Source organism: Botrytis deweyae (genome assembly GCF_014898535.1).
Source record: "Botrytis deweyae strain B1 chromosome Unknown BDEW_022, whole genome shotgun sequence".
In the NCBI taxonomy this organism is placed as follows: Eukaryota; Fungi; Ascomycota; class Leotiomycetes; order Helotiales; family Sclerotiniaceae; genus Botrytis; species Botrytis deweyae.
In genome coordinates this window covers 45,166-68,180 of record NW_024066229.1, presented here as the reverse complement: position 1 = coordinate 68,180, position 23,015 = coordinate 45,166, and the positions used below count along the sequence as shown (strand labels likewise).

Below are 23,015 nucleotides of genomic sequence, written 5' to 3'. Positions count from 1 at the left end.
GGTCTCATCTTTGTGGTAATGAGTACTTGATTGGACAGAAGACGAACGGTTGAAATCCGAGAAAATTGAAGATGGTGCTGAGGAAAAAGTCGAAACAAGGGGCTCAAATCGAAATTCGAAACAACAGTTCAGATGATCCAGAAGGAAAGGTGCATGTTGGGGTATTTCGTTTGTATTACCGAGAAAATGAGGTGGTTGAGATGTCGGGATATCGAAGTGATCGACATTAAAAATTCCTGACGAGAGTTCAGGGTGGAAGAACGTTGAATTGTTTAATTCCTCATATGAGTCGTACAAAGTGCGAATTTGTCGGCCGACGAACAGCAAGAGCTACAGTGTTATCTGTACCACTGAGTAACATGCAAGCAATTTGGAGATGGAAGGATAGCGGACAGGGTATTTTAGCGATTTATTAGGGTAAATAAGCCTACAGTGGGTCTGTGACCCCTGAAAGCTTATAGTAAGATATCACTCCGATGTCTGCACCTAAATTCGTTGTCAGTATTGAAAAGTTCAGGAAATACCCTGCTGTACCAAGGGGCCAAGGGCTGATAGCCCGTCTAGTCGTATGGGGAAAGCGAGAGTTACAATCTAGCTCACTTATATTGCGTTACTATAAGCCTCGATTTAGCCAATCACATCAAAGCAAGCACCGGATGAAAATATTTGGACACCTTGGTGGTCGATGTTTTGCTGCTCTCTCCCATGTATCTTTCTAATCTCCCCAGGATCTCAAAAGGATTTCCGATCAATCAGGAACCCATCAATTTCAGTACCCTGGCCTTTTTTGCGGAATCTGGTTAATACAGCCGTGTACAACACATCCCTGGTCAATAATAGTCCCTCAATACTTCGAAGCTTTGTATTGTTGAACCATTCAACGGAAAAGCTTCCCGTATAGACTTATCTATTCCATTGGAGCTACCAGAGATAGCACAAGTTCCCCAAGCCTCCTACCTTATCGTCGGACCATAATGCTATTCTTGGGTCAATATTCTGCATCCTGCATGCGTGGAGATATAGATGAAGCCACAACTTTCGTCCAAAGACACTATACATCTGTAAATCTGATCCAATAGTATAGGCTTCCCGCAGGAGATGTGGCTACTGCCTGCTGTGACACCGAGACTATAAGCCACGAGCTCAATATCTCAAATGTAGTATTTGTGATAAATTCGTGTTTTCCATCCCGGTAAGTCGTTGAAACTAGCCTAAATTTCTATGTTCCGTCGCCCTCACTCAGCTAGCTCGAACAATCTATAGACAGAAAGTTCACGTTCTTCGATTTCCTCCTACAGCCGCCATCACGAATGTGTTGGCAAGTGTAATATTGACTTCCGATTTTCGACAAATCCCGTCAACTGCCTTTGATCTTATCCGCGTATCGATTACTGATAATCTCAGGTTCCCACTCTTTCAATTTAGACTTGCAGCTCTTCAATTCCTGGTTCAAGTTGGTATTAGTTCTTTCCCGACCTCAAACCTACAACGTTATGTCTGAAGAGTTCAACTTTCAACTGCGCTCTGGTGAGCAGCAGCCAATTCTTCCAGATACACGCCCCATGATGGCAGAACGACATCAGAGTGTCCCAGTGCCTTCATTGTTCCGCCCAGAAAGTTTGGCGCCAGCCTCGCGACCTCATAGCATTATGAGTACAGGGTCTGCAGGAAGCCGCGATCGTCATACTCTGGTATGTCTTTCGGTTACATGGTTCACTATATATTCTCTCTCCCCAAAAATACTTGACGCGATTCCTGGCTTTCGCCTGATGATGGTTTATAGGTTGCGAAATATCTTCAGAGACGATGCAGTGCTGCAAAATGGCTTCAACCTATCGAGGAGGAGAATGGCACCATCAACGAATCCTCGTGGGTGGGTGTTGCTATGCGGCTTCCGGATGGTAGTTACTACACTGAGCCACCAAACGTTGATAACAACTTTTATACTGTGATGCAATATCTTGGTTGCAAAGTTGCCTTCACAATGTCTTCAGATATCACTGCAGCATTGATGGACCAAATTGGACCTTTTCAAACAGAAGTCCAAGTACACCCACGCGGAATCAGACTTCCAATCGTCCAAAATCTTTCAGAACTTGCTTATGGAGGTACTGGAGTATCAAAAAAGTCGTACTTATGTGTATTGAGAGAAGAGAGGCTCGTTCTCATTTGGAATGAATCGGTTGAAAGTATTATGACCCACGGCGCAGATGTTGAAGGCATTCTCGTTGGTCTGGTAAGTAAAATCAACTGGAAATAGTTTGAACTGTGCTTACGGAAAGTAAACTAGATCTGGGGATCTCATATTGGTACCATGACAGCTACTTCTCCATACGCATCCATGACTCCACCCATTGGACAAACGCCAGGCCAAACTCCCGGAAGAACCCCATCGGCCATCAGTGAGGATCCTGAGTTCAATGAAAAAATGAACATTGTTCAAGCCGCGATTGAGCGCGAAGAAAACAAAGACACAATTTTCAATCCAGACATTGAGGCCGCGGCACCACCAGAAAGGCCATTTCTATTATTACATGCTGGTGTCATTGGATTTGCTATGACTTTGGTGGTATTTGTAGAGATGCTTTGTGCGTCGCGACTAATAACAGAATATCAATGGGATGGTGGTGTACTTCGGTTTGCACTTGTCGCCGTTATTCCATTCTTCGTTTCCTTCTCTCTGGTAAGACATTTTCAGCCACTTTCTACGTGGCGTAAGCCTCAAGTACAACGGAAACCTTAAACTACCGATAATTTTCCGAACGTAACTAACATGTCTATTCATCAGTTTTTCATGGTTGTCATTGCGGGAAGTTTATTTCAATTATTTGGACCCTTGACATATGTTCGAAAGAATTCTCAGTTCTATTCGGCCAAGCCGCCCAAGAGGGGTCGTTACCCCGACTTAGAGCTGCCACACATCACCATTCAGATGCCAGTATATAAAGAAGGATTAAAAGGGTACGAGGCCACTAGGATCTGATTATAAAGCAGCTGACTGATGAAGATAGTGTTATTATTCCCACTGTCACCAGCATACTCGCTGCTATCCGGTACTATGAAGCACAAGGAGGCTCTGCTTCAATTTACGTTAACGAAGACGGAATGCAAGCTGTAGATCCCGAGCTGTGTGAAGCTCGAAAGACATTTTATGAGTTGAATAATATCGGCTACTGCTCGCGCCCAAAGCATACCCACAGCAAAAAGAAATGGTATCAGGGAAAGAAGGTACAAGATAACCCTGAAGGATTCCAGCGAAAGGGCCAATTCAAAAAAGCGTCGAACATGAACTACTGTCTTAGTTTCTCTATTCGAGTTGAAGACGAGTTACTGAGACTTATTGCTGCAAAATCTACAGCGGAAGATAGACCCCAAGGTGATATCACCCCAGATGAGGAAGATGTGCTTTACAAACAAGCTCTAGCAACTTGTCTCGAGCAAGATGAAGGGCGGACTATGGCTGGAGGTAATGTTCGCATCGGTGATATTATTTTGATCATTGACAGCGACACTCGAGTGCCTGAAGACTGCCTTTTGTTAGGCGCATTGGAAATGCACGAGAGTCCTCAAGTGGCTATTTTGCAACATGCCTCGGGTGTCATGCAAGTTGCTAATAATCCTTTCGAAAACGGAAGCAAGTATTCCTGGTAGAAAATAATTAGAGACAGCACTAACAGTTGACAGTTACTTACTTTACAAACCTCATCTACATGTCTATTACCTTCGCAGTAGGAAACGGCGATTGTGCTCCATTTGTTGGCCACAATGCCTTTCTGCGATGGAAAGCTGTACAGAGCGTAGCTTATGAAGAAGACGGACAATTAAAGTTCTGGTCTGACGGTATGTCGCTTCAATATTTCGCCTATACTATTAATCTTCTAACATCTTGCTAGATCACGTCTCCGAGGACTTTGACATGAGTCTACGACTTCAAATGGCCAAATTTATCGTGAGACTGGCAACTTACCACGAAGGTGGTTTCAAAGAAGGTGTATCACTTACTGTTTATGACGAGCTTGCTCGATGGGAGAAGTACGCATATGGATGTAACGAATTAGTTTTCAATCCCATCTACAAGTGGTGGCGAGGCCCATTCACGAAACTTTTCATGAGATTTCTTTGGAGTGACATCAAGCTCACCTCTAAAATCACTATTCTAGCTTATATCGGAACTTGTGAGTATTCAAGTCCTTGAAAGTTGATCTAGAACTGACCAATTAACAGACTACGCAATTGCCTGTGCCATTCCACTTACCTTAGCAAACTATATTATGGTCGGCTGGTTCAATGACTCACTAGATCAATTCTACCTCACCTCCTGGAAAATCTTCGTCGGCATGGCCGTAGTTTTCAACGTCCTCTCGCCCCTAGCCTTCGCTATGTTACGTCATCGACTTGGCGAAAAAGTCTTTGTCTCCTCCATAGTTGAAACCGCAAAATGGACACCCATGTTTGTTCTCTTCTTTGGTGGCATATCTTTCCATCTTTTGACTGCCATCTTATGCCATTTCTTCAGCATCAAAATGGAATGGACGGCTACTGCCAAAGAAGTCGAAGCTGGTGGCTTTAGAATTGGTTTAGATAAAATCTTCCGCGATTTTAAGTGGATGTATCTAGTGATGATCCCGGTTTTGGGAGGAATGGTGTACTTGGGAGCTTTTGCACCTCGTGGCTTCGAAATAACGGATTTCACAGCCATCGTACCCCTTTCAAATCAAGTGGCATGCCATATTCTACTTCCTGTAAGTGTCTCTCTTCACTATAAATATTTTTCAGGCTGCGCTGTAACTAACAGCATCTCAGTTTGCGTTGGGACTTTTCTAGATATATTTCATGACAAATCCGATATCCGCACATCATTGTATATAACACCTCAACCATCATACACTTCATATTAGAACGAGTATTTCAGAGATCGTTAGCATCAGAACGCAAACCTAGAACGGACGAAAAAGAGTGCATTTGATTTCTTCGCGGGCGCATTTATCCCCAAAACATCACTTTTATCATTTCCTTGAAGATGATGCAACAGAACTATTCTGTTGTCCACGGTAGATTCAGCACTTGACATTTGAAAAATTTATTGCAATTCAACGAGGAAACGTACTCTTTGAAATTTGGAAGAAGAAATGTGATTAGGGATTGTTAGGTAGACCAAAGAATTTTGTTCAGGGGTTTTAGAGAAGCAGGATATAATAGAGCGTAGCAAAGAGTTACATTGGACTATGAAAGAAATGAGATGCAACGTACACAGTAATAATATAATTCATTTTCAAATCTTGAGCAGCACATTGGCAATCCACACGATTCTATCGTAAACATCTTACATTTTAATTAAAAATGTTTCACGGACTGGCATAACGTCCGCGAAGTTTCGCGTGTAGTGGAATTCTAAGAGTGCCAAATTTCTTATCACTGGCATCACTTATTCCAGATTGAGCCTCACTGCTCGCCTCGGCATCTGAGTACATCATGGAATTGCCCGAAGTCTCATCTACCAGCGGTATCTTTGAATCTAGAGACTCCTTTGCCTTTTCGAAAATATTCTTCTCCAAAGGTGCATCAACTGACGAAGCATTTATTACACCTTTGTCTTCCGACATAGCATTCAAAAGATCTACATTTCGTTTCATTGCCTTTATTCTAGCTTTCTCTTGCCACTCGGCCTTAGCCAAACATAAATCAATCTTCTCCTCTACCAAGCCCTTAATGTGGAATGCCAAGGCCTGGCTGTGGAATACACCTGTAAATCTGTAACTCAACCAGAGGTAGAGTGTAATATTTTTGTGTAAACTTTCAATACTGCGGACATACTTTTCACGGTCCTGTTGCCGAGTAAAAGTGTCGGGATCGTCATCCAAAAGATCAAGACTAAGCTCAGGTATATCGAGAATGTGACCACCACTGTTCTCGGATACACAACGAGCAAAGGCTTTTACCACATCGACAACTCCAGGATCGCGCAAAGATACAGGAGCAGCCAGGAAAATGAGGCGGTTTCGAATGGTAAGATTAAACTCTTGAATGATGTCTGCAATGGCAGCTTGATCCTTGAGTTGACACAGGTGAAATTGGCTGCTTAAAGTACTGAGCTCGTGTAGTCGCAATATCACGTAACTAAATGGTGTACTCTTGGGGAAATACTCAGCGAATCGTTCGATGACATTTGCAGGAGGAAAAATTCCAGCTGTCGTCATCTGTGCTGCATCTTTTGACATAGCGTTCGATAATATCTCGTGGTCTTGTTTGTAGAAAGTTGTGACGAGGCCAACTGGAGGCTCCGTTGATTTAGCTGGGATGCCATCTGTGACATCGACTGGCCCTGCTTCGATGGCATCTCGGGCCGTCTTGTATCTCCCAGCCCGGCCGGCAATTTGTTTAATTTCGGAGAGAGGGAGAGTTATGAAATCTGTGCCATTATTCCTCGAAACGGATTCAAGAATAACTCGTTTGATGCTTAAATTTAAACCCATGCCAACGGCATTGCTGGCAGCCAGGAAATCGTAGTCATTGTCTGGGTCATTGAACAAAGCGGCTTGTTGAGCACGGGTCTCGGGAGGTAATGACCCATAAACAATAGCGCATCGTTTGCCTTTATGATGTTTCTCAATTGCGTTTTTCATTGCATGAATTTTCATCCTCGAGAACAAGATGACAGCATCGCCTTTCTCTAATTTGCTGACCGGGTTGTTATCTTTGTTAAGTGGACCATGTCTCTCGGAATGTCGTGGTGTGAGACTCTTTGCCATTACTTGTAATTTCCCAAGTCTTTCATAATTGTGTATGATCAACTTGTCTCCCATCATTGCACATAACTTTTTTATCAAATCAGTTGTTCGAACTTCGCCACAAAGATGTACTTCCTTGGCCTGAACTCCCAGTACTGCTTGAGTCCAAGCCCACCCACGGTCTTCATCTCCGATCATCTGAATCTCGTCTATAACTGCTACATCGACTTTCGAATTGAGAGGTACCATCTCCACGGTACAACTCTTCATGGTATCCTTGGCACCCTCTGGAATCCGACGCTCCTCTCCAGTGATAAGAGAGCATGGCTTTCCTTTAGCATTGAATCTCGTATAAACCTCGTGAGCCAGTAATCGTAGGGGCCCAGCATATATACCACTATTGGCTGCCTCAAGTCTTTGCAGTGCATGATATGTCTTGCCGGAATTCGTGGGTCCAACATGCAGGTGGAAAGTACGTTGCATCGCTCGTGTCGCTGGGTACCATTCAATTGGATAGCGAAAGTCTGCTAGCCTCTGGTGGTTTGCAAGTTCTTCTTTCGAAAACTTACCGGAGAGTGTGAAATGTGTGAATGCATATCTTATTTCGTCTTGTAGGCCCTTAGTATCCTTTGTAATATATGCGTCCTTGAATTTGCAGAAGATGGGATTTGAAGCTTCATCAACCTCGTGCCGTTCAGTTGCTCTTTTGCCAGCCGCTGCTACCACATCCTCAAAGTCTCGAAGCTTGACTAGCAATTCCTCCTTACTTGCTACGCCCCACCCTTTCATTTCTACCTCCCCCACTGGTTTCGTGTAAATCCATCCATTGATAAGTGTTTTTTTCAGCGTTCGGGCTTCTTGCACCATCGTTTGTTCAAACTTTCGAAATGCCGTCCTAGCACGTTCCTCGGTGTCTTTCGGCGTTCCATACCCTTTATGGGCACCATTGTGATTTGATACTCCGTAGGACCCCGGAAGCTTTGGATACTAAGAAGTTAGGTGGTAAGCGAATGAGGATACCAAAGTAGCAGTGCCCATGTTATATACCTTCTTCCGGCGCGACTTTGAAGCCGTCCTCGCCACAGGTCTTGACTGATGGAAACTTCTACCATTGGATGTGAGAGGCGAAGAGCTCGCCCATATTAAGCTGCGAAATGTACAGAACGCACATTGTCCAGATCTCCTGCTGATCAATGTCATTACCGCAGTGGATAGCGCAAAAGCATCCGAATATAGATAGAATGATAATCGAACTCAGATGCAGATTTAATTTTAAGATTAGGTAATCATCGAGACACGGCAAGTCTTAGCGTCGGCCGCAGCCGCATTAGCTTCTGCGCCATCGTCATTGTACTTTCCCAGTCCTGTTACCTATAGGTATGTCAACCATATTGAATTGACTTTCCAACTTTCACCATTATCCTCATCAACCTGCCAGTCCATATTCGCATGCAATTGTTCACATCATCTCCATCAACCCATACGTCTTCCTTTTGTTGAATTGTATTTAAGACATTGGAAACCTTCGGACTTCGTGGAAAACCCTTCGAATTCTTAATTCAAATTCCAACAATGGCTTCCTCATCCACACCACCAACTCCCCTTCTTTAGTAAGTATACATCGGTCTCACAGATTCTTATTTTACCTTCTAACAGATGCAGTTCTTGTATCTCTCACAATACGACCATCCTCGCCGAGCATACCACGTCCGCCGCTTCGCAAACTTCATCCCTAGCTTCCCTCGTCCTTCCGAAAATTAAGCATGATGAACCTCAAAAACTGACCTATACCCACAACAACTCCTTCATCCATTACATGGCATCTGCACCCTCTGAATACCCCGCTTCCGAATCGTCTGCGGGTGGACTTACGTTCCTCGTGATTGCCGATGCCTCTCTCGGACGTCGCATACCGTTTGGTTTTCTTTTCGAGATCAAAAAGCGCTTCTTTACATCTTTTCCACCTTCTACTACAGATTTTTCCGATCTAGGAAGTTACGGCGCTGGATCATTCAATTCCGAACTCAAGAAATTGATGGTGGAATACGGAACAACCCAGGGTGGCAAAGAGGATGCGATCAAGAACGTACAAGGTGAAATTGACAATGTGCGAGGTATTATGAGTCAAAATATCGAAAGTCTTTTGGAAAGGGGCGAGAGAATTGATCTACTCGTTGACAAAACGGATAGACTTGGTGGAAGCGCATCGGAATTCCGAATTAGGAGTAGAGGCTTGCGCAGACAGATGTGGTGGAAGAATGTGAAGTTGATGGTACTTTTGACTGTTGTTATCATCTTCTTGCTCTACTTGTTTGTTGGGTTTGGATGCGGATTACCGGGATGGCAAAAGTGTGTTGGATAGGTACATTGCGGAGAAAACGGCATAATGTCGCTTGAGAAAGCCGTGCATTGAGTTCAAATTGACCGTTAGGGAGGATAAAATTAGGATTGGGAACTTTATACCACGGCGTGGAGTTTGGCATGCGGCTTTGTGTTGTTTTAGTATACATACTTTTATGGGTTTATAAGGCCGAGCAATTGATATGTTATTTATGATTACGCTTGCATAAGAAAACTAAAAAAAACCCTTTGGAACACAATGATGAGCACTCTTAACCATATGAAAAACGAGAGGTCCCATATTTCCATGAATCCGAATTCCTTTTCCAATCCGAACTCCAATATATAAACCTGATATAATACTTCTTGGATATGTCCAATGACCACAATCAACAAGGCCCTCACAACTTTGCATCTCTTTCTTGAACTTCACCACTTTCGTACACATACCCGCTCGCAACCGGACTCCCCGCCTTCCAATCCTCAAATGCATATTCATTTGCTTCCACCCCGGTAGGTGCTTTTCTCAATCTATCTGTGAAGAATACTGGATGTCGTTTTGCAGAATCAAGAATGAACTTGCCATATCTGTGAGTTAAGTGTAGGAAGGGCGAGGTTGAATCTGTTATTTGTAAAGGTGTTGCGTGGGGTGGCAGAGCTTCAATCTGGGTGCGGGGAGGAATTGGAGCTGGGGTGGGGAATGCAGGAACGTGAAAGGATGGAGACGCGGTAGGGAAGGGAGATTCTGATTGGTAGGTAGGTGGAGACATTGAAGTTGTAGGTGGATTGGGAGGTGGAGTTGAAGGTGTAGTGGGAATTGGGACCTATTGGGATGGATGATCGATTAGCTGTATTCTTCGCTCATCGCCCGCTGGATAAGAAAAGCTTAGTAAAGGTACGAAACATACGGTTGGTCTTTTTGGCTGTAATGAAGGAATCATCTCGTCGTTATTTGGAGATACGGAAGGAGCTGTAGAAAGCGATTGTTCGCGCAATTGGGAGCTTCGAAGAGCAAACGCTGGATGCGGCGCGAATAGCTGAGAAATGGAATGGCGTAGGGGTGGCATTTCGGATAAGGTCTTCGCGAGTAAGCTTCCTATTTGGGTTCTTTGTCCGGGAATCTGAAATTGTGAAAAGAAGGTGTGGTGTATGACACGTTTTCAGTTGAATTGATAACAATTGCTAGGAAATGATGTTATTTTCTCAATTTGTTTTAATAAATTGTTTTACAAAAGTAGAACTTTTGTAGATTTCGATGTTCAAAATCTCTAGAAAAAATACCCAAGATGGGAAATTTATGAAGTGTGGGGTAAGGCTAGCTTCAACTCTAAATGGACGTCGGTCATAGGGGCCGAGGTATCAATGATGCACATTTGTGCATATGTGCATCTGCCGGCATACCGTGTGGTTCCGTGTGTGTAGAATTGTCTCCTTTTTACTGGCTATGTCGTACTTACTGCAGTTTCGGCGAATGTTTGCCGTGTTCAGGATTACGAGTCCCAAGCGACAACTATATCGACCTGATTCTGCTTGTTGCCAAAGATATCAAACTTTTCTAAGCTACTCAGGCCGAGATTCATACTCCTTTTGAAGTCTCGGGAGTGCCAGATCGTACTTATTCCCACCATCTACCCAGGTAGGTACTTCTCGAAATAGAGGACTAGCTCGCTTGCGGAGCACATGCTAGGTGTCAAAATATCAGTGAAGCTCTCCACAAACTATAATTTTTCAAGCTTGTCGAAGCTCATAGCATCAAGTTCGGCCCTGGTTGAACTTCATATCAAGACCTACCTGTGATCATACTGAGTGGAATGTGATAGGTATTCAGGGCTATACTCACCAGATTCAGTTCGATACTTGTCAGATTTCTAGGGAGAAAGACTTCAATACTCACGAATGCTTCTGAATGAATTAGGGAAGAATTAGAGATTTCCTGTATTTGAAAATACATTGCACCACACACTTATTATTGTATTAGATATCATGCATTAAAATTGACGCATATTCACTACCAGTCAGTACGGAAGTCAAACACACTTGTTCAAATAAACCCTTCCAGACTTCGAGAGGGAGCAAGGACTTAATACTTCGTTTCTGATTTCTAGGAGGTTGACTATGGATGGAAGGAGCATCTAAAATTGTGCACTTCCATGATTCTATTAGTTGAGTAATGGAGAGCATTAAGACGTACGCGGCGGTAAGTGATGGTGATAACAATTGTGAGTGATCTTGGGTAGACCAGAAGATGTATCTAGGTACGTCTGCGAAAGGATATCAATCAAGGAAATTGCCAGGGCTGCGAAAGGAGTTTGATTTATTGGTACCTAGGTAGTGAATACAACTCAGAGACTCTTGGACAAATTCAAATTTTCTCCCACGGTTTTCACTGAACCATGCGTAGTTATCATTTATTCACTTGTTGAGTAATTTTCGAATACCCATATGCCTTCAACCGATTTTCTTTCTCGCCATAAATAGCGCAAGAATGCCCATAGAATAAAAAAACCATATGCGTAGATGTTTTGAAATCTGACAAGCGCAAAATTGAATTTTGACCCTGGAATACCACCCTCACTTTCCATGATTTTACCCTTTGTGAGATTTTGAACTGTTTAAACGGACTTGATTCGATATTCAAGTCCTCCATAGCCCCCCCTCAGTATTCGACCAACCGCAATTACCTTCGCGGTCGAAAGGTGATGTGATATATGAGCTATGACTTTTGAGTAGGCAAGACTGGCAACAAACGATGAGACGACAACTTCATCGCCAGACATTACTGATATTCACCATCAGCTTACTGCGCCTCCTAACAAAGAAAAAAAAAATCTCTGCCGTAGCTTCAATTTGCAATTTTAATCTCGCATTCGGTCTCGCTTGGCCATCAAGGTACAGCATTCCACGTCCATATAAGGACTCCTCCCTCCCATCTCCTCCATCTTTTTTCCTTCCCTCTTCAATCCATTGCCATGTTCCAAGAAACACATCTTTACTTCAACACCACTGTACTTGCTTGCAAGTAGATGCATCTGTGGTGCAAGATTGATGCTATCTAGTGGTACGGGGAAGATTGTTAGCATAGTGAAGACCCATTGCACGATCCAAAACTCATGGTAGCATAAACCGAGTCCTACTTAATACCCTCTCACGAGGGACTTTAGGGAAGCCGATGCCATGTTTCTTGATGGGGCTGTCTGAGAATCTTCCCACTCATATCTGCTTTTGCTCTATTGTCAGTTCAACCTGGCATCCACAGGAGTGAGAGTGTGAGAGAGGTTGGATTTGGTCTAGGCGATGGTGGGTTCTGTGAAGAACTTTACTTGATAGGTCAATCTTTTGGGGAATCTGTGGAAATCAACTTTCCTATGATCTGTTGGTTTTCGATCTTTGATCATGTGGGTTTTGGCTTGTGGGCGTTGGCTTGTGACACTGGGAAAATATTAACAGGAAATTGTTGATAATCGTGGGCTGTTGCGATTGGGTTTACTTTTACTTTCTGATCTGTGATGATAAATTATAAGTCAACACGGTCCGATTCTCATATCAATTTTTGATATGAGTTTTGAACCTTGACACATCATGTTTTGTTCTGAGATCACTTCCTGAAAGTTTTTTGTGTTGTCTTGGACCTGAGTTTTCTACTTTGATTTCGTTCCAAGCAAGAGTACTCTTTTTATTTCCCTTTCCAGTTTTCTTTTCTTCCTTTCTTCTTGTTTTTATATTCATTCCCTCGAATTATGGCTTTTGAGAAAGATAGCGGATTTTTTGATTTGATGAAAATTCCACAAAGGAAAATCTGAAAACATAGGTATACATACTACGTACAATATCTAATGTCCGAGTATGAATGTGAAACTATCAAAAAATTCGATTATTGATATTTTGAATTGTAAGATTGACTAGGTACCTACCTATTGTGATCCAGCAATATGCCGCCAATGGTGACTGTCTGACCAAATCCGGGAGGATGGAAAGATAAATAGCACTTATTCCTCCGCACCTAATTCTTCGATCGTAATCTTCCCGTTGAGTTTCATGTTATCAACTTGTTTCTCAAGAAGTTTGACCTTCCACGCCCAACTGCCAATCTGAATAAATCCTAGTGATGAACAAGCCACAGCTATGAGTATTGCATAAGGCTGAACAATAAGTTTTGGATTTCTGGCATATGACGAAGCGAACGATTCAATATTTGGATAATCATCACTTTGTGCTAATTCTGGTTCGAGAGATAGATATATAATATAAGTCTTGGTGCATGACGCAGCCAGACCAATTTGTGATAGTGAAACACAATCTTTCCCCATACATCTTCACTCCTCCACATGTTGATGAGTCCATCCTTTGATATCGCCATGTAGACTTCTGTTATTTCTGGGAGGTTTCTTTTCAACATCTGGAGGATTCCTTCATCTTCAAGAGAAAAATCTTTACCCAATCCTCGTTCCTTGTTAAAGAACCGTATAAGCTAAATATCCGTCAGTAGATGCAGCATCTCAACTGCGATTTATGACTGACTGTAGAGATCGAAGTCCTCCCATAGCATGAATGTATTTCTCCAAATTGGAGGTATTTAAAAGGTATTTCGAAGCTAAAATTTGTAGGTCTCACATATGTTAGAAACGATGGTACAGGAGTCTCGTCTTTGGCTTTGCCATTAATAACCAAAGCAGGCCTTCGGTATAGATGTGGGGAAAATATACAACTGAAGGTTCGACAAACTTGGTTAGGATGTATAATATACGTTTGCTAGTCTTTGGAATCTAATAACTGATTAGTAGTGGGTAGTTGCTGTCATGCATGTGCTCAAAGAATTACTTCAATGTACATTTCAAAACTAGCATTGCGGTACACGTAATGCTGTCTCTCAATTCAATTATCATGTCTTCTCCATTTGGGTTTAGATACATTGTTATGAGATCTGTTAGGTTGCAATAAGGCGAGTACTTTGATCCATCCAAATAATTGATCTAGGTCCCGTGCTATGTTCTTGAATGCTTAATTTCGAATTCAGCGATGGGAATGCACTTCAAGACTGCACAAGCCTTTTTCATGTAAACGGTTCTCTGAACGGGAAATTCTATACTATGTCTGCGACCATAGTCCAAATTTCAAGCGGTAGTCCTCCATATTTCTTATCAATCTCAGAGCTTACTTGGCTGACCATCTTAGGCATCTTATAATGATTCTCTGTGTAAATATTGTTGAATCTATTGATGTATTGTGTAGTCGTGTTTTTCTCATATACCGATTCCCGCCCCGAGTAATGACTCTTAAAACCCCATGAACTCTTTTTGTACTTTATCCAGTCAATAGATTAAGAACGTTACTAGTAGTGAGTACTTTCAAAGTCCAAATTGTCCCTCCGACCTCCTAGAGCAGATTCAGATATTAGTTTCGGTAAGTTGAACAGATATATAGCTTCCTTTTCGTCCTCATCCAGCTCTTCGAGTGCGAATGGTCTCCGTTTTATTTTCCAAGCCCATTCACCAATTTCGATATACCTTAGAGAATTCGATTCTTCAGCGAGTGTGTGGGCATATCGATACGCAATATCTCGGGGTCTTCTGACGTAAGGCCAGCGGGACGCTTGTGCCGACGGCCATGCACGGGATCTGGTTCTCCTACTTTGTAACGAGAGTCGAGTCAACGACGGAACATTGGGTATTTGACACCTAAATTCGTCCTAGAATAGTAGCTTAGCTTCTAGATGATACGCCTAAATAGAACCATCTCATCCTGATCAAAGAGAATACGCCATTATTATGCAATTCTTCTAAAGTCCATATACCAGCCTGACAAACAGAAGCTTTCAAATCTTGGTTTCATTCGGATGATTTGGATATCAGATAATTTGAAAGATTTAAACAGTTCAAATGATACAGGCAGCGTGGTTGATTCAAATGACTTAGCTTAAATCACTAAATTCAGCCTCAATGTTGTGTAGCTTCCGAAAATTGAAAGCTTAAGATCAGTCCGGAGTATTGAAATCTTTGTATTCTTCCGCGTAATCACAGATATTTGGAGGCACGGAATTAGCTTAATCGCTTCACTTACCCATTGTATTTCAAAGTCAATCGAAGCCGAAAGGTCGGTAAGATACTGAGAACCAACCGCCATGTGGCGCGACGCAATTGAAGTGAAGGCTCTTGACGCCTCCCAGGTACTACAGATGTCGTATAAAAATTGGCCGTAGTCTGCTGTATCTGCATCCTCACGGAGATACAGTAAAGATATTGTTTCCGGTAGCCTGATGTTGTTGATTGGTCCTTCCCTAGCTTCTACAAAGCGCCACTGTGGTTGGTAGTCTGTCATGATCAGCTCAGTCACTGAGTTGCGTTTCGTCATTAACCAAGTGACTAGCTCATCCGACATCCTATTGACCCAAAGCTTTCGGAGTTTTGGACAAATATCCATGCTCAGATAATCCAGATTTATTTTCTCGTAGAAAGCTTCTTCATCTTCTGCGTTAAATATTTGTAGTTCTTGAAGTGATCCGGTATTAACCAGACTACTCAGACACCGAGTATCATTCTGCGATATGCTAAACCAGGGAATCATACCACATCCGAGTTTGAGCTCTCTCAGATTTAATGGCGAAGTCTCTGGCTTTTCTTTGTAAAGTCGACACAGCTCTGAGAGACAATCTCTGGTTCCCTCTCTATGTAGAAAAGCTTGGGTATCAGGAATCCATTCTCCAGTTAGACCTAAACCTAGTATCTGTAGGGCAGGCGATGTGCGTAAAATTTCTACCAGATCTCTGATGATACTGTACTTGTCACCATGGAGAGCGTAAAGCTCTAGACTAGTCAGGTTGACGAATCCGCTCACTTTGAAAAGACACATATGCGGAGCCTGAGCAGCTTCCCGGGTAGCTAGAGCGGCACTTCGAAAGTGAACCTTCTTAAGGCTTCGAATGTCTTTGAGGCGACGTAATAATGTCGCATTCTCTAAGATCAAGGCGCCACACGTGATGTTGTCATTCTCCATATCATCACCCCCAACCTCAAATATGGACAAACGGCTGTTATTAACCAACCTAGATAATGCATTAACATATGCGACTGTACATGTAATAGTTTGTATCGTATTTCACCTGAAAGATTGGAGTTCCTTAGTATTGTTCAGATATTTCATAATCAACAAAACACAATCCAGGCTGGTTTGTTTGAATGCGGGCAACATTTCCGGTCTAATGTCAATAATCACCTCCAAGTTCTTGATAAAAGGAACGAAGGACGGGATTACGCTGGAGATTTGGTGACCCAACACCTCGATGGTATAATTTTCGTAAAGAATCGGCGAAAACATGGTTCTGAAACTGCGCGATACTCTAACAAGAGAATAGAGAGAGGGCTTGCTAGAAATTTGTCCTATCATAACCCAAACTTCCATGGGTATATTGGAACAGAAGACGATGTTGGCCTCATTTTGCATTTTCATCATGTGTTTCCATAAGATACAACCAGATTACCAGACCAGTGCGAGGGGCTGTGTGCGGAGAATCGAACTGAATAGCTGGTGACAAAGTAAATCTTCAAGAAGAAAGAACTCGTGGCACTTCTCAATACTTTCCTTTCGTTTTGTAATCGGATGGCTCTCACGATTCAGATGGTCTCTATTTGAAGAATTTATTATGGGCAGAATATTCTACTTTAAGGCGGTGAGACTGAGAGTAATGTTATTCCAGTAGCAGACTTTCAAGTCGAAGGGATTAGATTCTTGTTGTATATTGAAATATTAATATCAATTCTGGAAAAGAAACTTCTAACAATCTCAGACTGAGAAACCCGAAGGTTGTTTTTTTAAAAGTCAATCTTATTGCTTCTGAATATCATTCTTGGAATTGGACGCCCAGAAACTGGCGTCAAGATTCTTCGAGCAATTGGCAAGTAGGTATTTCTACAATAGAGAATCATCAAACACCGAAGTATACAACAATGCAAAGAATACCGAATCCAGTGGATTTTTTTAAGTCGCGCAGCTGTTGGGACATAGTTTGGGCTCTTTTGGAGATGAAATATTGCAAGCTGTTGATGCGAAAAATCGGGGTCAAATGTTGGGGCGCAAATCGGTTGTCCCGACTCAGTACTGCTGCCATCTGGCGTTTTGATTACAGAGTACGCCATAAAAATATGCATTGAGCGGTAGACCGAAGGTCTTACGTCGGGCTCGTTATTACCCCTTTGCAACAAATAAAACAGTGCAAGTTATAGCTAGAACGGAGCAGAAAGAGGACAATGTCTTTCGCAGATGGATGCCAAGATGTAGGGTCATTAAACTTCCTAATTGCAAAAGGCAGTGATGGTAATGAGTGTGAGAATGGAAGCTGAAGATACCATTATCACGGGTTAAATGGTTCGATTGCGAATGGTCATGGAACAGATGAGAGGGACGCATGATGAAAAATATTGGGGATTTCAAACAAACGAATTTTAGCCCGATTTACTGGAACTGGATCAGAGAAAATGAACTCGTGACGACAATTTGAAGTAGGAGATTGATTTCTTGCTAAAATAGATGGTGATTGATAATCTACGATAGACAGACTGCCTACTTGCGATGGTACGTAGAATCCGATAGCACAGGTGAGTGGAGAGCAGCTGCGAATATTAATAGTATTTTAACTATGTAATCTGTATTACATCGCTGTTCAACTTCCTTTGATCACTATTTCTGGGGTATATTTAACTCCTCTTTTCGCTTCCTAACTTCCTCAATTGCAGCTTCCGTATCTGTCGAATCAGGATTTCTCAACTGCCACTCCATGCATACATTCAATGCCGGCGCCATCCATATGCCAGGCTTGACACCCAGTGACTTTGAAAGAATCTTTCCATCTACTATCCCTCGGATTGCCGGTGCCTCCATTACATCAAGGTCTTTGAGGTGGTCAATGAACTTTTGCCATTCAGAAAATAGTGATTGGTATCCTAGAGAAACTTAGCATAAATTGTAGAGCACACAAGGCTTCCAATGATCAAAACGTTTGGAAATTAATCATACCTTCAGCACTTTCTAGCTTCAAAGCCTCCACGAGCAATGCAAATAGGGCTTGTAATTTCCATTGCCCACCATGTGATTCCCACTTCCTAATCATCATTCCAACTGTATCTCGTTCGTGAATATATGGGTCATTTTTCTTGATTGCATCCTTAAGCTCAGTGATCTCGGCGTATTGCTTGAATGCACCAGCAACCATATTGCACAACTTGCTTTCCGCTTTTAGTCCTTCTCGAGCAACCAAAGCTCCATATGGCGGAGGTATCTTCCCTCCTGGTTTTGCTGCTTGTGCTGGTGGGATGGCCGTCCATGGTGTCAAAGCGGCGAGAATCCAGGCAAGGTATTTGGCGTCATCTGATCGCACTAGCGATTTGTAAATCGAGTCTGGTGTTTCGTTCAATGTCATTTCCTTTAAGCAATCGTACACGATTTTCCAGCTCGATGTATCTGGTGTTAGAACCTCATGTGCTGTAGGATCCGTGAACATTGTTGAATAGATACCAAGTCGATCGAAATAGTTCAAAGATTGCCATGGGTTATTTCCTGAAATTGGTAAGAAATAAATTCAAATATCAAACAATCGTCTGAATGACAGCTTGCTTACCTTTTAACATTTTCTCCACTTCAACCCCAACTCTTTCTCGACTGATCTTAAGTTTTAGAGCTTCCATGATAGTTGGATTACTCATACAATTTTCCGCCTCCGGATCAATTTTGAAATCTAGTCGACTAGCAAATCTGATTAACCTCAAAACTCGCAACGGATCATCCTTGAAAGTAGTGTATGGTTCAAGTGGTGTTTTGATGAGTTTGGCCTTCATATCCGCAAGTCCTCCAGTGAAATCTTCAAGAATATCTGTGTGAAGATTATAGAATAGAGCATTGATCGTAGCATCCCGTCTGAGTGCGTCCTCTTCTGCACTGCCGAATTCCATCTCAGGATTGCGACTATCTTCGGCGTAAGTTTCCTTGCGTAAGTTCACAAAATCCACATCGAACTGGAAGATGTTGGTAGTTGCAGTTTCCAACTGTTTGGACTTCTCTGGATTCGCAGCAATTTTGTATAGTTTTTTGACATCTTTAGCTTCCAGTCCATGTTTCTTGAGGTTTTCTGCATCTTCCAAATATTCCCGCATCTTCAGACCGAAGTTCTGCCCAGTCATGACATTGATTGCTATGTCAATATCATGACTTTGGATCCCAAGTAGCTTGTCCCGAACCCATCCTCCTGCCCATCTCAACTCGACTTTCTTCTCAATATCTTTGGACCCATTGACAAAATTCGCTACATCAAGCAAAAGATTCCGAAGTTGACTTTCTCGAGGAGTCAACGTAACAGTAGCGGTAGCCATAGTCGTTCCTCGTAATCTTTTTGCGAAAGAAATCTGTTCTTCGTTGTGTTTTCGTTTCATCGAAGAGAATTTAAATGTTTGTCGTTTGGTGATGGTGACTCTTATATTAGATCTGACTTTTATGACTCCACAGCTCTGTACCAAAGATGTCCAATATGGAATCATAACATGAGGTGAATGGGGGACCTTTCAATGAATAGTCGAGCTGTAATTTATTATCACTGCTGAATCCATAAACAACAAATAAAGAAAAATACGGCATCAGACTGAAATTTATACTCAAGTCACGTGACATTGAGGATTTTGGTGATGCTGGATTATTCTTAGCGCAAGGCCATCATTAACTGTGGTTGTACCCGCGATGGTAACTTAGACGTACTCAAAGTACAAAAAACAAGGGACTTTTTAAAGGGAGTTATACGACAAAAGTCCTTAAACCCCTCTCGTATATTTCATGCTCATGTCGATTAATTACAATTCCAACATAGACCATCTCAGACGGATCGACGTTCGAGTATTACACAAGACCACATCTGGATGAACGATCGCCTTGCTTTGCCGCTGCTGCAGTCTATCTTTGATTGATTCGGCGCATGATTGTGCGATTATTTAGGGTCATTGAAATTAGTGCGAACGTTGTTTTCTTCCGGCTGCGGACCCCTCGGTCTTCATGACACCTTCGAATCATGCATCTCCCTTCAGCCCCCCCGATTCGGTGACGAGTCCCACGCCGCTGAGGAGGCCCAAGACAAGAATTTCTGCAGATTCGCAATCAATGACTTCATCTGTATCTTCACTGCCATACAGAGCGTCGAATGCCTCAGTACAGTCACTGTTCGCGTCAACGACAACACCTTCCGGTTCAAGACCAGTCTCCCCGACCGGCGGATCATCGACACCTTCGCGAATCGCAGGATCTGTATTTGGTGGTAGTACGCTCTCTGAAAGCCATCTCTTACCATCAGACAGGAAAGACGATCCTCGAAATTTAATTTTATCCGGATTTGTTCCACATATTGCGGTACACACATCTATCGATACACATGAGCTTGTGCAAGACAAAGGGTTCAAGGGAGGACTTTGGGAGTTAATAAGGCCGTTTGGGGAGAAAATACAAGGAAAAGTCAATGTACGAGATAGTATAGGGGCTGGCCGGACATATGACGATTTTGGAGTACGCTTTGTTCAACTGGGGGATGGGCTCGAAATACCGGATGGGATACCTGGGTCGCGAAGGAGTGGAGAGGGGAGAGTTCTGTCACCGAATGGCAACAAATCCATACCAGACTCAATAGCTGCTCAGCGCCTGAGAACGGGAGGAGATATTCCTCAAATTGAGCGACTTGTTGATCGTCATTTAACGAATGCTGAAGAATTTCCTGGTGTCAGTGCAGAAGATTTTTTGAACCTGAAAGATAGTTCTAAAATTTCAGGGGCAACTTCGCCTTTTTATACACTTTATCTACGAAGGTTACTTTCAGGAATACCTTTAGCCCCGCACGAAACTTTCTCACATCCAGTGGCATGTATTATCGCCATAAGTTCACGTAACAAAAATCCGATTGAAGCTTTAAGGAGGCTATATGAAGAATCAAGTCACGGAGAAAAGCGGTTGCCACTATGGGTCAATGATGATTATCTCCGCTATTATGTTCTGGTACATGATGAAGAACGAGATGATATCACAAAATCTATCACATTATTTGAACAAATGAAACGCCATTTTGGGCTTCATTGTCATCTCTTAAGGCTCCGAAGCAGTCAATGCGTGGCAACAGATGATGATAGTGTACAACTCCCACGGTGCGAATGGATAGCTGCATCAGAGGAAATGGCCGAAATTCAGGCGCGAGAGTCCCAAGAAGACCCCGAAGACTCATTTCCTTGTATATATGAATCCGATACCACTGCCATAAAAACATTCATTCGCGAGATGGTTACTCAATCTGTCGTTCCGTCAATGGAAAGGTGTGTAGCGACCTGGAACGACCAGGTTGCTTCACGGCGAAGAGGAATAAGTGGTAGATTTATGAGCTTATCGAAAACTATAAAATGGCCAGGAGCATTTGGTTCTAGCTCACGAAGTAATTCATCAAATTCGGTAGGATCCGGTAGTAATTATGATGCGTTACAAGGATTTTACCGACCAGATTCACCGGAAGCATTGATGCGAAAGCTCGCAGACTACTCGTTCATGCTTCGGGATTGGAAATTGGCCCAACAAATTTATGATCTGTTACGGTCGGATTTCACTAATGATAAAGCATGGAAATATCATGCAGCAGCCAATGAAATGGCTGCTGTTAGTACCCTCATGATGCCTCATTCTATCAGCGCCAAAACACGTACTGAAACCATCGATATGATGCTTGAAACCTCATCGTACTCGTATATGACACGATGCAGTGCCCCTTATGGAGCCCTGCGCTGCTTGACCTTAGGAATGGAGCTTCTTAGGGTCAGAGGCGGTTCGGCAACTGGCGATGCAGCAAGATGGGGTGCGAGACTCCTTGAACACAAGATTGTAGGTGCAGTTGGCGACTCATTATTCAAGGAGCGTGTTGCGGTCTGTTATGGTACAAAGAAGGGACACGGAATTGGTCTTTGGGGTAGTAGAACAAGAAAATCTGCCATGTGGAGTATCATGGCCGCCGAAGGATGGCTCAGCCTAGAGAAGCCTCATCAATCGAAAAAGAGTCTAGATGATGCTCGGGCGAAGTATGCTACATTGTCAAATAAAGACAGTTTGTTGCATTTTGCGGAAGCAAATGAATTTGTTCAGGGTCTTGAGACGCAGATCGAAAATACTTTATATCCGATCACCGAATCCCAAGCAACAATCATGCCAGATGATGATATGATAGAGACAACCATGGGAGAAGAAAGCGAAGCCTTCAATTCCCGTCCACATCGAAGAAGTCTCCTGGGTGGAGTAGCACCGCCTCCCATTGCGAGTCTCGAATCAGCGCCCTTGCATGGGGCAATGATAGAAGCGGAAGAGAAAGATAAGATTGTTACGAGTAACGATTTTGAACAAGAATAATGATAGGGTGGGAGCATTATTAGCTGTGAATGAGAGCGAGCGAACTTCCTGCATATACCATTTTATTTCGAGAGGAACCTTTGACAGTGTTTGGAGGAAAGCATTGTAAAATAGGAGTCTGAGGAGTTATAGATCTGGTTGAAGATAGGTCTCAGGGATGAACATCGGGGTCATATGTACGAATATGCTATGAGATGATTTCAATGAACGACTTTAGCAATGATCAATATTATCAAGTTTTATGTAGTAGTCGTTCATAAATCATGACATTGCCATTTTGTCAAATATTTTGTAGTTTGACAACATCAGCGCTACTTCAGTGGATTTATTGTAAGTATGATCTTGTTCTCTTACTTTCCACGGATCTTAGTGTTACCAAGTTCTTATCATTAGTGATTTTCCACCAAGTGGGGGGTCGTAGTGTTGAAGTGGCCCTTTGAAAGCAGTCGTGGATATTGCCCATAGTGAGAGCATAGCGGATATCTCTCAAGTTCAATCAATTGAAAATTATTAAAGTCTCCCGCGTTTTATACCTAGTCGTTGTTAGGT

General features: G+C 42.7%; 7 protein-coding genes across 7 annotated transcripts; 3 read left to right on the top strand and 4 right to left on the bottom strand.

Annotated features, from left to right (window-relative positions):
• Positions 1-1,493: 1,493 nt before the first annotated feature.
• Positions 1,494-4,824, top strand: EAE98_008390 (uncharacterized protein; the record flags this gene model as incomplete). Its single annotated transcript, XM_038956013.1, has 9 exons — positions 1,494-1,691; positions 1,784-2,236; positions 2,291-2,683; positions 2,789-2,961; positions 3,012-3,634; positions 3,685-3,840; positions 3,894-4,175; positions 4,225-4,742; positions 4,804-4,824. The coding sequence occupies 9 exons, from the start codon at positions 1,494-1,496 to the stop codon at positions 4,822-4,824; spliced, it is 2,817 nt and encodes a 938-aa protein (XP_038807472.1).
• Positions 4,825-5,345: 521 nt separating this feature from the next.
• Positions 5,346-7,928, bottom strand: EAE98_008389 (uncharacterized protein; the record flags this gene model as incomplete). Its single annotated transcript, XM_038956012.1, has 2 exons — positions 5,346-7,715; positions 7,776-7,928. 2 exons carry the CDS (start codon positions 7,926-7,928, stop codon positions 5,346-5,348), a joined length of 2,523 nt encoding a protein of 840 aa, XP_038807471.1.
• A 372-nt stretch (positions 7,929-8,300) lies between these two features.
• Positions 8,301-9,090, top strand: EAE98_008388 (uncharacterized protein; the record flags this gene model as incomplete). Its single annotated transcript, XM_038956011.1, has 2 exons — positions 8,301-8,338; positions 8,391-9,090. The coding sequence occupies 2 exons, from the start codon at positions 8,301-8,303 to the stop codon at positions 9,088-9,090; spliced, it is 738 nt and encodes a 245-aa protein (XP_038807470.1).
• A 196-nt stretch (positions 9,091-9,286) lies between these two features.
• On the bottom strand, positions 9,287-10,312 carry EAE98_008387 (uncharacterized protein). The gene is made up of 2 exons (XM_038956010.1): positions 9,977-10,312; positions 9,287-9,892 (listed from the first exon to the last, which is right to left on the bottom strand). The coding sequence occupies exons 1-2, from the start codon at positions 10,133-10,135 to the stop codon at positions 9,470-9,472; spliced, it is 582 nt and encodes a 193-aa protein (XP_038807469.1). The 5' UTR covers positions 10,136-10,312; the 3' UTR covers positions 9,287-9,469.
• A 4,085-nt stretch (positions 10,313-14,397) lies between these two features.
• Positions 14,398-16,379, bottom strand: EAE98_008386 (uncharacterized protein; the record flags this gene model as incomplete). Its single annotated transcript, XM_038956009.1, has 3 exons — positions 14,398-14,754; positions 15,126-16,107; positions 16,165-16,379. The coding sequence occupies 3 exons, from the start codon at positions 16,377-16,379 to the stop codon at positions 14,398-14,400; spliced, it is 1,554 nt and encodes a 517-aa protein (XP_038807468.1).
• A 1,289-nt stretch (positions 16,380-17,668) lies between these two features.
• Positions 17,669-19,712, bottom strand: EAE98_008385 (uncharacterized protein). Its single transcript, XM_038956008.1, has 3 exons — positions 18,676-19,712; positions 18,075-18,614; positions 17,669-18,001 (listed from the first exon to the last, which is right to left on the bottom strand). Exons 1-3 carry the CDS (start codon positions 19,586-19,588, stop codon positions 17,739-17,741), a joined length of 1,716 nt encoding a protein of 571 aa, XP_038807467.1. The 5' UTR covers positions 19,589-19,712; the 3' UTR covers positions 17,669-17,738.
• A 381-nt stretch (positions 19,713-20,093) lies between these two features.
• Positions 20,094-22,466, top strand: EAE98_008384 (uncharacterized protein; the record flags this gene model as incomplete). The annotated part of the gene is made up of 1 exon (XM_038956007.1): positions 20,094-22,466. The coding sequence occupies one exon, from the start codon at positions 20,094-20,096 to the stop codon at positions 22,464-22,466; it is 2,373 nt and encodes a 790-aa protein (XP_038807466.1).
• Between the last annotated feature and the right edge of the window lie 549 nt (positions 22,467-23,015).

What these genes read in the sequence shown, in the direction of transcription:
- EAE98_008385 (XM_038956008.1), bottom strand. Translation starts at nt 19,588, where the DNA reads ATGATTCCATATTGGACATCTTTGGTACAGAGCTGTGGAGTCATAAAA. An exon ending in AGTGGAGAAAATGTTAAAAG is followed by an intron (nt 18,615 to 18,675) that starts GTAAGCAAGCTG and finishes TACCAATTTCAG; the next exon opens with GAAATAACCCATGGCAATCT. An exon ending in GAAGCTAGAAAGTGCTGAAG is followed by an intron (nt 18,002 to 18,074) that starts GTATGATTAATT and finishes AAGTTTCTCTAG; the next exon opens with GATACCAATCACTATTTTCT.
- EAE98_008387 (XM_038956010.1), bottom strand. Translation starts at nt 10,135, where the DNA reads ATGCCACCCCTACGCCATTCCATTTCTCAGCTATTCGCGCCGCATCCA. An exon ending in TACAGCCAAAAAGACCAACC is followed by an intron (nt 9,893 to 9,976) that starts GTATGTTTCGTA and finishes CCATCCCAATAG; the next exon opens with GTCCCAATTCCCACTACACC.